We start from the raw sequence: 16,817 nt of genomic DNA, 5'->3' as shown, positions 1-16,817 counted from the left end.
GCCTAAGAATGTCATAAAGTCAGCCTTGGTGATCTTTGCTTAATTTCTCCCAGGGGTGCTCACGAGAGAGAGAGGAAGATGGGAGATGTCGCATGGAGCAACTTCAGGGAAGCTGGAGGGGACGGTTCAGGGCAGTGCCTGGAGGGTAGGGACATCTCACATTTCCCTTCCAGCTGTTTCCAAGGGGCCACCAAGGGACAGGAGCTTAGTGCTGTGGGGTGTCAGTGAGCCACCCCTCTCCTTCTGTTGCATCCTTTTGTGTGCAGTGGGACCTGAAGCCTGTCCCTAGCTCCAACTCCTCATTTCTCTCTAAAACAAAGGCTGCCGAATCCTCAGGTTCTGAGGCTCTGAAAGGTTCCATCATTTCTGCATCGTCATGAAAGGGACCTCATTTGTCATAAATCTCATGCGTATCAAGGTCACCCTCCTGCAGCTTTTCGTGGGCATGGACCTTACCCCTTGGGTTATTTCAGAGATCCAACAGAGACCAAGCTGGTATTCTGACCGGTCTGGGAAATGGCAAGAAAAGAATGAAAGAGGGCAAAGACACTTACTTTTATAAATATAGAAACTACCACCAATCCATTAGGGCTCTTTGCAGCTTCTGTGACATTTGTATATAACTCATGGTTATAGTGGATAAGCTGCACCTGGCAAGAGGGAAAAACAAGAGTAAGAACAACAACCTTGCCCAAAAGGTGGGAGGCACAGCGTCTCCTTCCTAGATAAGGGTTCACTCTAAGGTATATTGTAGAACAATTGAAAAGACAATCTTGTAATTTAAAGAGATTCAGGGAGGTGTGTGTACATGGATGCGTGTGTGTGTGTGTGTGTGTGTATAATGCACACACACACACATACAAAAGTACCCAAACATCTTTGCAAATGTTTTCTGGTAACAATCATGCCTTTAATAAGCTCAGTGCCCATCTGGCTCTGGCTCCAAGCCAGGATATTTCCCCTAAAGTGCGTGTAAAATGAAATTCACTTTAGGAATTCTCTTATTAGGAGTGGAACTGCCCTGCAGGGACAGACGTGCCCTCCCGGCTGCATCCACAGCTGCCACGGGCACTGAGCGAATCTTCCTCGTGGCTTGCACGAGCAGGGAATGGTTAGATTCTGAGTCAGCCCAGTGACTCTGAGAGGATAGTGGCCAGCCTATGAGATGTGGCATCCTGATCAAGAGAGAGTGGTGGCTCAGGCTGCTGATGCCCCAGCCTGCCAAGGTCATCTGCTGGTGCAGGACTCAACTTCCTCCTTGCTGAGTGAAGGTCAGCCCTCGTGTTAAGCCCTCGTGTAATAGTTAGCATGGGCAGCAGACAAAGTCTTGGATATGGGTTCCAGTAAACTAGGTTTTCCCTCTCTTACCTAATTCTTTTTTTTTTAAATGCCTTTTTAAGAAATTGTGAAACATAGCATCCATATATGTCCAAATGAATGCCCCACCAATTTTTAGCCACATGAGTAATAAACTCCGTCTTACTGGAACTTGATTACTTCCTCTGAAAAACAGGTGTGATTGTCTCTCCTTAGAATTCATCTTAGGCTGTGGTTTTAAAATAGATTTTTTTTAATAGTATGGAAGTATAATTTTTGTAACAAACTGAAAAAATAAAAAAAAGTGATAGTTACTCCCCCACCTCTATGTAATCTCAGCCCAAGCAATAAGACTATTAACACTTTAGCATATGTCCTTCCTGATATTTTTTTATGCTTATAGATCACACACATATACATGGAGGGTTTTAAAAATAATAAAAGATGCAGGGTCTATACATTTCTAGGATTTTATCTAGTATAGATAAATTCCGAGAAACATATAACCGACTAACACTGAATTAAGAAGAAACAAAAATCTGAACAGACGAATACAAATAAAGAGATTAAAGCAGTAATCGACCCCTCCCTCACCCCCCAACAAAGAAAAGCCCCGGGCCAGATGGCTTTTCACGTCATTCAAATAATTCACGTCCATCCTTCTTAAACTCTTCCAAAAAATGGGAAGAAGAGGGAATACTTTCAAACTCATCTGAGGAGGTCAGCATCACCCTGATACCAAACAAAGACAGACACTTTAGGAAAAGAGAACTACAGGTAATTATTCCTAATGAACACAGATGCAAAAAACGTCAATAAGCTGAATTTAATAGCACACTGAAAGGATTATACGTCATTACCACGTGGGATATACTCCCATGCAAGGATGGTTTAACATCTGTAAGTCAATCAGTGTGATACACCACATTAGCAGAATGAAAGATAAAAACCACATGACCATCTGAATAGATTCAGAAAGAGCATCAGACAAAATTTACCATCCTTCATGATAAAAACTCTCCACAAAACAGGTATAGAAGGAACTCACCTCAACGCAATAAAAGCCAAATATGAAAAGCTCATAGCTAATATAATCAGTGGGGAAAAACTGAAAACTTTTCCTCTAAGACAAGGATACCCACTCTTGCCACTTTGATACAACAGAGTGCTAGAAGCCCTAGGCAGAGCAATTAGGTAAGAAGAAGAAATAAAAGGCATCCAAATTATAAAGGAGGAGGGAAAATTTTCTCCACAGATGAAATAATCATGTATGAAGCATACACTGAAGATTTGCCCACAACAAAACACTGTGAGCACTAATGGATGAGTTCAGTACAGTTGTAGGATACATACTCTGTATACCAAAATTGATGGCACTTCTATATACTAACAAGGAACTATCTGAAAAGGAAATGAATAAAGTCAATCTCATTCACAATTGCAACAAAAAGAATAAAGTACAATTGACCTTGAACAACACAGGCTTGAACTGAGCTGGTCTGCTTACATGCAGATTTTTTTTTTTGATACATACAGTACAATATTGTGAAGGTATTTTCTCTTATGATTTTATTTATTTTTAATTTTTATTTTATTTTATTTTTTCAGTGTTCCAAGAGTGTTCACTGTTCATGAGCCACACCCAGTGCTCCATGCAATACGTCCCCTCCTTAATACCCACCACCAGGCTCACCTTACCCCCCACCCATCTCTCCTCCAAAACCCTCAGTTTGTTTCTCAGAGTCCACATGATTTTCTTAATAGCACTTTCTTTTCTTTAGCTTATTTTATCGTAGAATACAGTAGTGTACAAAATGTGTATTAATTGACTATGTTATCAGTAGGCTTTTGGTCAACAGTAGGCTATTAGTAATCAAATTTTTGTGAAGTTAAAAGTTAAACAGGAATTTCTGACTGTATGGGGGGGGGTTGGTGCCCCTAACTCTTGCATTGTTCAAGGGTCAGCTGTGCTTAGGAATAATCTTAACCAAGCAAATGAAAGATTTATACACTGAAAACTATTAAACATTGATGAAAGAAATTAAAGAAATAGGTAAATGGAAAGACATCCCATTATCATGGGTTGGAAAAATTAATATTGTTAAAATGTTCATACTACTGCTATTCAGCTCAATCCCTATCTGAATTCCAATGGCATTCTTTATAGAAATAGAAAAAAATTCCTAAAATTAATATGAAACCACAAAAGACTCTGAGTAGTCAAATCCATCTTTTATTTATTTGTTTATTTATGTTTAAAAATATTTTATTTATTTATTTGACAGACGCAGATCACAAGTAGGCAGAGAGACGGACAGAGAGAGAGGAGGAAGCAGGCTCCCTGTTGAGCAGAGAGCCCGATGTGGGACTCGATCCCAGGACCCTGAGATCATGACCTGAGCTGAAGGCAGCAGCTTTAACCCACTGAGTCACCCAGGCACCCCTCAAATCAATCTTGAATAACAGCAAAGCTTCCTGGTTCCACAATATAGGTCAAAGCTATAGTAATAGAAAAAAGTATGATACATAAAAACATACATATAGACCAATGGAACAGAACGGAGGATCCAGAAATAAATCTGTACACTTATGGTCAACTGATCTTTGACAAGGATGCCAAGAATACACAATGGGCAAAAGATAGTCTCTTCAATAAAGGATGTGGGGAAAGCTGGGTGGGTATTCCCTGGAGGAAAATGAAATTGAACCCTTATCTCATGTCATATAAAAAATTAACTTAAACTGGATTAAAGACTTATTCATAAGACCTGAAACTGTAAAGTAGTAGAAGAAAATGGAGGGGAAAACTTCTTGACATTCATTGGTCTTGGCAATGGCTTTTGGGTCATGACAGCAAAAAGTACAGGCAATAAAAGCAAAAGTAGGCAAGTGGGACCGTATCTGAAAAACTTCTGCATGGCAAAGGAAACAAAACAGTGAAAAGGCAACCTACAGAGTGGGAGGAAATATTTGTAAGCCATGTAGCTAATAAGGGGTCCATATCCAAAATACATAGGGAGCTCATACAACTCAACAGCAAAAACCCAAATAACCTGGTTAAACATGGGCAAAGGAAGTGAATTGATATTTCTCAAAATAAGACATATAAATGGTCAATAGGTACATGGAAAGGGGCTCAACAACACAAGCCATCAGGGAAATGCAAATCAAAACCACAATGAAATATCGCCATACACTTGTTAGAAGGACTATTATAAAAAAAGACAAGAGATTATAAGTGTTGGTGAGGACATAGAGAAAAGGGGACCCTTGGACACTGTTGGTAGAAAAGTAAACTGGTATGTCACCATTATGAATTAAAATTAAAAATTAAAAATAGGACCGCCATATGATTCAGTGATTCCACTACTGGGTATGTATCCAAAGAAAATGAATTTGGATGTCAGAGAGAGACCTTGGCAGTCCCATGTTCATCACAGCATTATTCATATTAGCCAAGATATGGAAATAACCCAAGTTTCTGTTGATGAGTGAATGGATAAAGAAAATATGTAATGAAAAATAAGATGGAATATTATTACCCACACAATGAAGGAAATCCTGCCATCTGTGACAACCTGGATGAACCAGGGGGACATCATGGGAAGTGAAATGAGCCAGAAAGAGACTATTGTAGGATCCCACTTATGTATAGAATCTCAAACAGTCAAACTCAAGAGAAACAAAGTATAGCTTGGTGGTTGTCAGGGGCTACAGGGAAACAGAAATGGGATGTTGGTCAAAGGGTACAAAGTTTCAGTTGCACAAGAGACATGAGTTCAGGGGCTCTGAGTCTGGCATGGTGATGCTCGTTCGCAATACTGTATTGCCTACTTGAAATTTGCTAAGAGCACCGATCTTTTTTTTTTTTTTTTAAATGTCTTTTCAGTGTTCAGAATTCATTGTTTCTGCACCACACTCAGTGGTCCATGCAATATGTGCCCTCCACAATACCCACCACCAGGCTCACCCAACCTCCCACTCCTCCCCCCACCAAAACCCACAGATCTTAAATTAAATCCTCCTGACACACACGCAAGAGTAACTACGTAGAGGTGAAGGATGTGTTATTTAGCTTGACTGTGGTAATCTTTTCACATTTTACTCATGTGTCAAAACATCAAGTTGTACACCTTACACACACACAATTTTTATATGTTGAAGAAATCTCGAAAAGTTGGCAAAAAATAAAGAATGAAACAACTTGGTAACAATGGAATTGTTTATAATTATGACTCTGAACTTGATTTTTTAAAAATGTAAAACTAGTTGGTGGCTATCTCTCAAAGCCAGTATGTATAGAGCTACCTAAGTTTTTATAATAGCTGTAGAATTTCCTGTCGCATGAATGCCTGGTGACACGTTTAAGCACCCTCTCACTGGCTTTCAGTTTGTTTCCAGGTTTTCTTCTGTCTTGTAAACAATGTCACATCAAGCTCAGCATATATCTTTCTGTAGCGGTGTGAGCACTTTCCACAGGCTGATTGGAGGATCTAATAAGATAGCGCCTGTAAAAGTGATTTATGACTCTGAAAAAGTCTGAGTGTATTATTATCAATATCCTCTATTGCATTAAAAAAAGGAGGTAAAGTTTTAGAAGCCGAGAAAGTCAATGATTTTTTAAAAAAGCGATTTTCTTTGATCTTTGGAAAAAAAAAAAAAAACCACCTCTGATACAGTGGTTTGCAACCTTCACTGTGCATTTAAATCCCCTGGGTGCTTCTAATACTCACCTGTGCCTTCTCTCCCAATTCTAATTTCATCGATTTGGAGTGGGAACAGGGCACTGAGATTTGTCAAATGCTCCCCAGCCAGCGGGCAGCTGGAGCGGCGAGCCAGGGCAACACAATCAATGAACACCCACATCCCATCAGTGCCCAATCAGGTGGATGGAAACTTGGATCTGAGAATACGCTGAGCATCTTGAGTCATTAGAGCCTTTCATGGAGGGAGCATGGTGTTGCTGGTCTTGAAATACCCTATTTGCTTATTGCTTTTTCACTTCTTGTGCGTTTTGCCAACGGTGGCAGATGGTCCTACAGCAGCTCTTCTGCAATCAGAAAGGCAACCACAGGCAGGGACTGGCAACTCTCCTTTGCCTGCACAGAGCAGATCGGGCAGGTTTTTCAGGCCTAGGCCTATCATTTGCCTCCCTCCCGCCCACCCGCCCCCACACCCAGCCCGCGCTATCTGCGGGTGGGGAATCATTGCTGTGTAGAAGCAGGAGCTGCGGGGGACCTGCCACACCTCCCTTCAGTGTTGAGTAAGCTTCTTAATGAGAATCCAAACACACCCTGCCATCTGCTAAGATCTTCCCACCAGGTGACCTACAAAACCACCTGGGGATGGGCCAGTGTTGCAAGGCATTCGTGGAAATTTCAGCATGTTCTGAGAATCAGGCATTGGAGAGCCGGGAACTGGAAGGTGTTCCAGTGGCGTGGTGCTTCTCTCCAACTTGCATGACTGAAAAATGCAGGACAAAGTGACCCACAGGGTGGCTTTCTGCAAGGGCCAGGGACTAGGACAAAGGGGCTGGCAAGCAGAAGGGTGAGGCTGTGCTCTGCTTGAGGCTTGAGTTGGCACACTGAGAATTCTGATCTGATGACTTGCCTCCTCTTTGTTACAGGACAAGTTGGCTAGGGTTTTGATCTCATGAGCTTGGGTTTCCATTGGGAGTTACAGATGGCCTGCTTCTTACCTGAGGGTCAAACCGTATGAGATTGACTTTTTGATCTACCAAAATGGTGATTTTATAGAATTAATATAATCTTAAAATAAAGCAATTTGAAATACGACGTCATCCCTCTCCCAAGGCTCACACATTAGATGTTAAAAAGACCCATAGTGCTTTTCTACTCAATGCACAGTACAGGGATCAGCAGCCGCCATAGCATCTGGAAGGGAACCTGTTAGACACGTAGAATCTTGAGCCCTACTCTCCATCTCCTGAATGAAGATCTGCATTAAAAAAAAAAAAATCCCTGTGATTTGAATGCAGATTAAACATTGAGAGGTTCTATTTTCACAGATACTCTTGGTTGGTTAGCAGAGAGCCCTGTCTGGTCTGGCTGTTCCCTGCTCTTCTGGTTCAGGTAGGCTGGGTTGAGGGGTACAGGTATCATGGGAGATAGGCTGAGCCCACATCATAGGAAGCCTAGAACAAGAGCTATGGAAGGGTTTTGAGCAGAGGGTAAGATGATCAGCATGGACTACCAGAAGGCAGATTCAAGCCTGCAGAGCCTGGAGGTAGGGAGGGTCATTTCAGGAGGTGGCCATTAAGGTGGACAGTGTTTTGTAGGAAAACCACAGAATATGCATGTTTGGCAAGAGTCGGGAAGAGTGGGCCCCAAGCGAGCCCCCAGGCCTCGGGACAGTTAGGAGCCCCAGAAGACCCTATGAAGCACCTTGGCTGGGCTTCTTGTTCCACCTGTTACAACACAATTTTGGCATCAAAGGCAAGAGCAGAAGATGCATGGGGCCTGCACAGTCCATGCAGGGCTTAACTCTGAAAAAGAGCTGCTTCTCTCCCTAACTTCCAGGTCCCTTGAGTGGCAATTATAGTTCCTGCAGCTGATGCTTTGTTCCTCCCCAGCCGGGCACAGTGGTGCTGATCCAATGCCCACTAACCACACACAATGTGCCTGGTGTGGGTGAGTGGGTCTAGCGGAAGATGGTCTGCTGCTTGTTCTCCTATGAATTTGTGGGGGGAGACAGCCATGTACAAATCATATCCTGCTAGGAAGAAAGTATCAGATTGGTAGGAGAGTTCTGAAAGTGAGGTCTATGGGTAACTCTTCACCAGTTATAGGCAACATTTTAAAATCCCCATCCTACACATTCAGAATTTTTAGTAACTTGGATGAGCACAGAGATGTAGTTTGAGCCTCAACTTTGTTGCTCACTCGAGGGGATCAGTGTCTGACATGAAAGAGGTGACAGTAAGTGGATGTTTGACCTCTGAGCAAGAGCAAGGCAACTTCAGAGGGCAGAGGGCCAACCGGCAAAGTGCTCACAAAAGCAAACTCTCCACACGCTAATCCTGATATGGTAATTAAGCATCAAGTTTAGTTATTCATTAAAGAGCTGCCCCAAGGGCTTCCGCCAGCCTCGTTGGAATTATCATGTGAAAGAGCTAACCCTGGATTACAGGAAATTATTTTATAATCTTGACTTCTTATTAATTTAGATAGGTGCCCTCAATGAGGGGCTTTCTGGAAATGCAAGACTGAGACATAGTTGTCTTTAAGGAAGAAGTAAGATACTGTTGGCTTTTTCATGATGCTCAGATGGGGCTCAGAGCCGGACACCAGGATCCGGCACATTCTCTGTACTAAAGTCCTTCGTGACCTGATGTGAATCTTCCTTGCGTGGTGCTGGCTTGAACCTTGTGTTCTCACCTTAGAACCTGCTGTCTCACTCGATCCCTTGCAGACACCTGGATTACACTTGTTCAAGAGATCTTGGAGGGCCAGCTACGTGCCGAGGCCAGCTGTATAAGACTGATGAAGTCCTTGACCTCCTGAGGTCATTTCAGAGAGCATCCAGAGCTTTGAGGAAACATAAAAGACTTTGGCCTGCAAAGTGAATGGCATAGTGGGGGCGGGGGATGGAGGCAGGGCATGGAGGCGGGGCATGTGGGAGTAGGAACGAGGTCAGGTAGCCTATAGTTAGTAGGTGAAGGTCTGTCCGCAGAGGTGATGGACATCTGAGCTGCATTCTGATGATGAAAAGGAGCTGGGCGTGGAAGACTGGAAGGAGGCAGGGCACTGGCAGAGAGCAGAGCCTCTGCAAAGGGGTAGGGACAAATGGCTGAGGATGGCTGGGGAAAGATGTAGGTGGCTCAAGATGGTACCAGGTCATGGGGGGCTTTGCAGACTATGGTAGGGAGCTTTGACTTTATTCCAAGCACAACAGGAAGTCAGAGGAAGAAATCAGTTGATCCAATGTATGTTTTTGAAAGATTTCCCAGGGAAGAGGGGAGACAGGGGAGACCTTGCCTCCTCTTCTTTACCTTACAGCTCAGTTCTGGTCTTGTTTTCCCTAGGACATCTTCCATGAATCATTGGCCTTGAACATCAAATGTAGCTCCTCTCTGCTCCATGGCGCTCTTGTCCAGGGGCAGGGTTCAAATATCTCACAGCTGGGATGGCAGGGGTACTGAGCGATCAGGACAGGTGTAAGTCCTAGACAACTGGTACCATCGCATGGGTGCTGAATGTCATTGTTGACATTAGTCACCATTGTCATTTGTCGATCATCATTACCAACATTGGATACACACTAATTTGTGCCAGATGCAATGCCAGCAGGAACATCAACTCATTGAACCCTCACAGAATTCCACGAGTTGTGCCTTCTGTCCATCTGAGTCATGGGGACACTGGGCCTCTGAGAGATGCTTTGTTCTAGGGAGTGTAAACAGTTGGAATTGCCCTAGTTCCTATGTCAGTAGAGTTCATACTCTACTCACACTCGTGCACCATGATATTCTTTGGGAAGTTATTTTCTCTACCTTTGAATAAACATCTCAAGGGCAGGGGTATCTTGTATCATATCCTCTCCCTTGTGCCTGTTATGGGACTTACTTGGAGGAGATACTGGCAATGTTTGTCAAGCGAATCCCAGTTCTGCATCCTGTGGATTCTTCATCCAGGGAGGGGCCTAAAGGGAAATCCAGGCCAACCACTTCTTTGATAAATGAAGAAACTGAAACCAGAGAGGGGCTTGCCCAAGATCAAACAGTCAATTGTACATCTGTTCATTCGACAGGTGTTTACTGAGCAACTACTAAGTGAAGGAGAGTAGTGTGGGTCAAAGTCAAACAGGGAGACAGGGCCAGACCATGGAGGGCCTGGAAGGCCAAGCTAAGGGGTCCGGATTCCATTCTAAGGGTGATGGAGAATCGTGTTTATGACCGTATCTCAGGACCACAGGCAAAGCTTCCGTGCCCCATCATGGAAGTGAGGAGCCTGACAAATGTTGGTCTTTGGTGACAAGTTAACTCAGCTCCCAAGCTGATGGAGAAGTACTCATCTTTACTACGTGTACAGAATTATCGCAAGCAAGCTTCCACGTCGACCACAAGCTATCCTTGCCAGTGGTTGGGTGGAGAGCACTGTGTGGTGCAAAGTGCTCACACCGAGCTCACACTTGGTAGTAATGAAGTGATTCATGGGCACATGCCAGGCTGCAGCTTGCTTACCCTGCAGGCCTCAGCAGAGTGTCCAGCTGTGTCCTCAGACCCTGCTGTAGACACCTAAGTTTGGTTTTCCCAGGCAGATGCTCCATTAGCGGGAGCCCCTTAGTGAACTCGGGAAAGAGCAGCCTGGTCATGGAAGACCACATACACGGCATTCCCTGCTTAGACACCTACCTCAGTGCCTTCCTGTTGCTTCGGAGATAGAGAAAGAGACCCAGATCTGGGCACAAGCCTTGTGTGGCCTCTGGCATTTCCCACCATGTCTGCTTGTTTCATGAGCTCTGGCCACATTGTGGCCAGAGTTTCAATTTCCTTCAATTTCCTTTCCACCATGCTGCCTCCTTCCCTAAAGCCTACGCATATACTCTTCCTTCTGCCTAGGATGCCCTTCCCTCCCCTCTGTGCCTGCCTGTTATTTACAAAATCCTTTAGCTCTAAGCTCAAGGGTCACCTCTTGAGAGAGAGCCCCATGACCCACCTTCATGGCATCCAGTGCCTTTCCAGTTCTGTTTCATAGTTCTGTTTCAATTCATTGTGTGATTGGTTAATGCTCGCCATTTTTGATTGATTTTGACTGATTAAAGTCACCACTATGCTGACTTTAAGCTTCATTCAGGCAAGGGCTGTATCTGATGGGTACTTGTGATGTCCCCATGCCCAGCACAGAGCCTGGCATGTATTAGCTATAGCAACATAGAAACAATTGTTAAGTCAATGAGTGAAGCCACGCAGGCTGGCAGAAATACAGTAATATGTGATGTCCCCGAGGGACAGGGAGAGCAAGGCACTTGGCTGAGCTGGTAAAGGAACAGCCTGGAATCCTAAAGAGAGAATGTCTAATGGGAACGCACCACGGGGCACCCTTGGGCAAAGCTGGCCTCTCATTTACAAACAGGGACAATATTATTAACTACTTCACAGAACTGTGGTGATGATTTTATGAGACAAAATATATAAAGCATTGAGCCCAGGGCTTGGCATCTCGCAAGCACTCAGTAATTAGCTCTTCAGGATGACTAACCAAGCGACCGATAACAGAGCCTTCAGCTCCTCCTGCAGGAAGAGGGGGCAGGTGCGTGCACCCCGCTCTTCTGGGTCCTCACTTCGAGCCTGTTCTCCCAAGGAAGCTCAAACAAAATGTTGCCTGTTCAGAACCCGGATCATTTTCCAATTTCTCTTGTCCTGTCCAGACACATATGGAGTACCCTGTGTTCCAGGCACCAGAAGAGGTGAGTTTTTTTTTTTTAAATTTCTTTTCAGCTAACAGTATTCATTGTTTTTGCACCACACCCAGTGCTCCATGCAATACGTGCCCTCCCGAACACCCACCACCTTGTTCCCCCAACCTCCCACCCCCTGCCCCTTTGAGACCCTCAGGTTGTTTTTCAGAGTCCATAGCCTCTAATCGTTCACCTCCCCTTCCAATTTCCCTCAACCCCCTTCTCCTCTCCATCTCCCCGTGTCCTCCATGTTATTTGTTATGCTCCACAGATAAGCAAAACCATATGATAATTGACTCTCTCTGCTTGACTTATTTCACTCAGCATCTCTCTTCCAGTCCCATCCATGTTGCTACAAAAGTTAGGTATTCATCCTTTCTGATGGAGGCATAATACTCCATAGTGTATATGAACCACATCTTCCTTATCCATTCGTCCGCTGAAGGGCATCTTGATTCTTTCCACAGTTTGGTGACTGTGGCCATTGCTGCTATAAACACTGGGGCACAGATGGCCCTTGTTTTCACTACATCTGTATCTTTGGGGTAAATACCCAGGAGTACAATTGCAGGGTCATAGGGAAGCTCTATTTTTAATTTCTTGAGGAATCTCCACACTGTTCTCCAAAGCGGCTACACCAACTTGCATTCCCACCAACAGTGTAAGAGGGTTCCCCTTTCTCCACACCCTCTCCAACACATGTTGTTTCCTGTCTTGCTAATTTTGGCCATTCTAACTGGTATAAGGTGGTATCTCAATGTGGTTTTAATTTGAATCTCTCTGATGGCTAGTGATGATGAGCATTTTTTCATGTGTCTGATAGCCATTTGTATGTCTTCATTGGGGAAGTGTCTGTTCATATCTTCTGCCCATTTTTTGATATGATTATCTGTTTTGTGTGTGTTGAGTTTGAGGAGTTCTTTATAGATCCTGGATGTCAACCTTTTGTCTGTACTGTCATTTGCAAATATTTTCTCCCATTCCATGTGTTGCCTCTTTGTTTTGTTGACTGTTTCCTTTGCTGAGAAGAAGCTTTTGATCCTGATGAAGTCCCAAAAGTTCATTTTTGCTTTTGTTTCCTTTGCCTTTGGAGACATATCTTGAAAGAAGTTGCTGTGGCTGATATCGAAGAGGTTACTGCCTATGTTCTCCTCTAGGATTCTAATGGATTCCTGTCTCACATTGAGAGCTTTTAACGAGAAACATATCCCTGGTGGCTCGTACTATAATCGAGAGGTTGGCAGACTTCCCCCAGAGTCAGAAAGTGAATAAATTCAGCTATGTAGGTTCTAGGCTCTCTGTCACAACTCTTGAAGTCTGCCTTGGTATGAAAGGTGCACACAGACAAGGCAGAAAGGAATGGGCGTCTCTGGGTTCCCACAAAAGTCTATGCACAAAAACGGGCAGCCGGCTGTGGTTTGCCAATCCCACTAGTCTAAAGTTGAGAGATGAATACAAAACTTCAGGAACATACATTATCCAGTAAGTGTTCTAGGGAGACAGGAAGAAAATACATATTGAAGGAATAGCAATATTAACCTCTCCCTCCCTTTAAATGAGGATTACCACTGTCACTTTTCTACAGTTGTTTAAACTTCTCAAGGGCAGATTCAACTCTGGGAGAGTCTGACTAAAGTCAAGACACAAGTGCCACCCATTATATGTCAGAACCCAGGCATCCAGAGATGAGCACCCTATATTCGACTACCCCATTTGTTCCTGACCTAGGCCAATGATGAAACAAAAAGGCACAGAGAGGTTAAACAACTCTTCGGATATCACACAGCCGGGGGATTCTGCTCTGCTTTGCTTTGGAGCCTACACACCTTTTCTCCCCACAAGAAAGGAAAGAGGCAAGGAAAGGAGTTTTAGATCTGAGGGCGGATCACATTTCAACAGCGGTTGCTGGAACAACAATTATAAGCTAGAACGTATTTATAGAGCACCATTAACAAGCTCGTCTCTACGCGTAAGAGCATGCACAGTCTGTGGAGGAGAAGGCGGTTTCATATCTACCAACTGCCACGTTCTGGCCCTGGAGTTCAGCAATTATCTCCGGTCTGCCTGGTGACTGATCATTTTCCCCCTTTTAAGACATGGAATGCAATTACAGCTGAAGATAAAGAGAAGTGCCTATAATTTCATTGACTAAAGACCCCCTGAATATGGGCCAGCGATCACAGCAACCTATAAAACCAGAGTGAAATATGGTATTCCTCCCCATCTCCTGAAGATAACAAAACCTGGATTTTTAAAGTCTGGTGTTTTTCACTGAGTTGCATGACCGTTGGCATACGTGTAGAGGGGTCTGCTTCGATACAGGAGGCTGCTGGAAAAGCCATTGCTTTGAATCCAGCCAAATATCTCTTCTGTCCAGATAATCCCGGGCTAGTTGTCAAGCCCTTCTGGGCCTTATTTTGTTCATCTGTGATATGGGAATGTCCCGAAGGATTGTTGTGAGAATAAAACAAAAACAACCACCACATGGTCTTTCAGGAATTAGGCAGGGCGTAGTCAGACACACAAAATAAATGTGGTGACACATACAGAGTATCACAGAGAGGAGAGGAAGTTCCAAATGTTCCTTTTTTTTCCTTCCACAATGCAAAGATTGGACATGCTTTCCTTCTTACTGGTTTCTGGGTTTGAAATCTCTTGTCACAAAACAAACTGCATTCTAAGAATCTTCTGGAGCATTCTCTCTTCTGAAGAGACGTATTTTTCACACATTTTTCAAGAACCACCGAGTTGGGCTGTTCCCTGATGCTTTTCTTTTCCTCGCCCCCACCCCCGAAACATTTTGAAATAGCCATTTCTATAAGCCAAAGTCTTCCTACGATCCTTTTTCCAAAGCATCTGTGTCCTTTCCAGTGCTCAAGGAAGAAGCTGCAGAAAGCCGAGGCCAGATGCCCTCCTCTAATGAGGTCCGGATCCTCCCAGAAGAAATGTTAGGCAGGGGTTGCTGCCTTCCAGGATGGAAAGGTGAGGTCTGCAGGTTTGTCTTGAACCTTGGCTGATTTTAATGAAAGCTCTGCCTCCTGCTACCCACACTTCACTGCTCCTGTCCCTCCCCAGCATCCGGCTACTTCCTGCCTCTGCTCCCATGACATCAGATGCATCCCAGCAAAGGTCACAGGTGAGGCTCATTCACAGGCTCTGAAGTCAAATGTCCTGCGTTCAAGTCCTGGGTTATTCAGTCTCTTTGAGCCTCAATTTCTTCACACGACTCCAGTGTAACCTTATCTAAAGTGTCGGGATGAATAAATAAGCTAAAACATATCAACGAGCTTTAGTGTATCAATGAGATAAAGCAGGTTTAGCAGCTGTGCCTGGCACAAAACAAATGCTCATTAAATGGGAGGTTTGGTTTATTAGTATTAGACACGTCTGGCTGCTGGGGCTCAGAAAAGGGACAGGAGAAGCCTGGAAGGATGAAGTGACCTGTGACATTCCATAGATTATAGCAGAGCCCGGCCGTGAACACTTGGAGACTGTATTTCTTGAAGACAAGGTTAGTCTATTATTCATTTTTGTATCTTACTTTATCTTCCTGTCATCTGTAGCCAAGAAGATTCTGCCAGTCCTTGCTGAAGTTCATATGATGAAAACTGTAGATGTGCCGGGATGCATTGTCTCCATTATCCGTGCACTGCCTCTCAGCCTCATGGTCATCCTTGTGGAAGAGCCCGTCTCTGGGATGAAAACCCATGTTCTGCTTTGTTCCATGTTTCTTGAATAAGGAACTCCAGAGCCTACATAAGTAGTATTAGATCGCTTTGTTCTAATTATTATAGGGACATGTTACATAGTTCCTTTGGTTAAGATAAGAACCTTTTTTAAATTTTAAAAAAAATTTTATTTTTAAAAATTTCTTTTCAATGCTCCAGAATTCATGGTTTATGCAACACACCCAGTGCTCCATGCAGTACGTGCCCTCCTTAATACCCACCACCAGGCTCACCCAATGCCCCACCCTCTTCCTCTCCAAAACCCTCAGTTTGTTTCTCAGAGTCCACAATCTCTCCTTCATCTGCCCCTCCAGCTTCCCTCATCTCACTTTTCCTCTCCATCTCCCAATGTCCTCCGTGTTATTCCTTATGCTCCACAAATAAGTGAGACCATATGATAATTGACTCTCTCTGCTTGACTTATTTCACTCAGCATAATCTCTTCCAGTTCCCATCCATACTGACACAAAAGTTGGATATTCATCCTTTCTTGATGGAGGCATAATATCCCATTGTATATATGGACCATATCTTCTTTATCTATTCATCCACTGAAGTGCATCTTGGTTCTTCCCACAGTTTGACAACTGTGGCCATTGCTGCTCTGAACAATGGGGGTACAGATGGCCCTTCTTTTCACTACATCTGTATCTTTGGGGTAAATACCCAATAGTGCAATTGCAGGGTCATAGGGAAGGTCTATTTTTAATTTCTTAAGGAATCTCTTTTCAACTTCTAGTGCCCACAGAAAAACCTTGGCCAGAATGGGTTTATAAGCATGTTCCATAAGACTTTTAAGGGGCAGCCAAGCTACTGTCTCTTACATTCTTATATGCAAGAAGCCTAAACAAATACTAGTTACTAGAAAACAATATTATGGTAAAAATTATTTGTAGGATTATCTTACTCTATATTTTTATCTTAGGTACTTTATTTTATTATTTTATTATGATCAAGAAAGGTTCATATCAGGAATCAAGAATCAACAGTGGGAAAAAAATCTTCCAGTGTGGTTGAACTTGGTTGAATTTGGTTATTGAACTAGCTGACACTTGGTTGAACGAAGAGAGGGGAAAAAAGAACCACGAATATTTTTCAGGAGGGATGACCTACATTTCAGTCACCCCTATACCAAAGTAACACCCATTTTAGTGGAGTTAGTTCTCCTCTTGGCCCAAGAACATGGCTTAAACAGTTGAGTTTTCTGACTTCTCTGATGGGATTGTTGGTCTTACGTCTCTTAGACACCATAGAAACTGTTAACATTACTTCTGTTTTATTGTCCTGCTTAAAATGACTTCATTTTTAAACTTAAAAAAGAAGAGTCCAGTGTTTCAACCTGAGGGCCAGGAT

The 16,817-nt window shown here is 43.5% G+C and overlaps 1 protein-coding gene across 1 annotated transcript in view; it reads right to left on the bottom strand.

The window, feature by feature from the left end:
* The window catches only part of CA10 (carbonic anhydrase 10), a 535,654-nt gene that overhangs the window by 24,259 nt on the left and 494,578 nt on the right, over positions 1 to 16,817 (bottom strand). The window contains exon 5 of the mRNA XM_044248645.1: positions 555 to 650. Coding sequence (XP_044104580.1) covers positions 555 to 650 — 96 coding nt within the window. The remainder of the gene's footprint in view (positions 1 to 554; positions 651 to 16,817) is intronic.

This window comes from Neovison vison, chromosome 5 (assembly GCF_020171115.1).
Source record: "Neovison vison isolate M4711 chromosome 5, ASM_NN_V1, whole genome shotgun sequence".
Lineage (NCBI taxonomy): Eukaryota > Metazoa > Chordata > Mammalia > Carnivora > Mustelidae > Neogale > Neogale vison.
The sequence above is the reverse complement of the archived record's forward strand: the minus strand, read 5'-3'. Positions and strand labels throughout refer to the sequence as shown.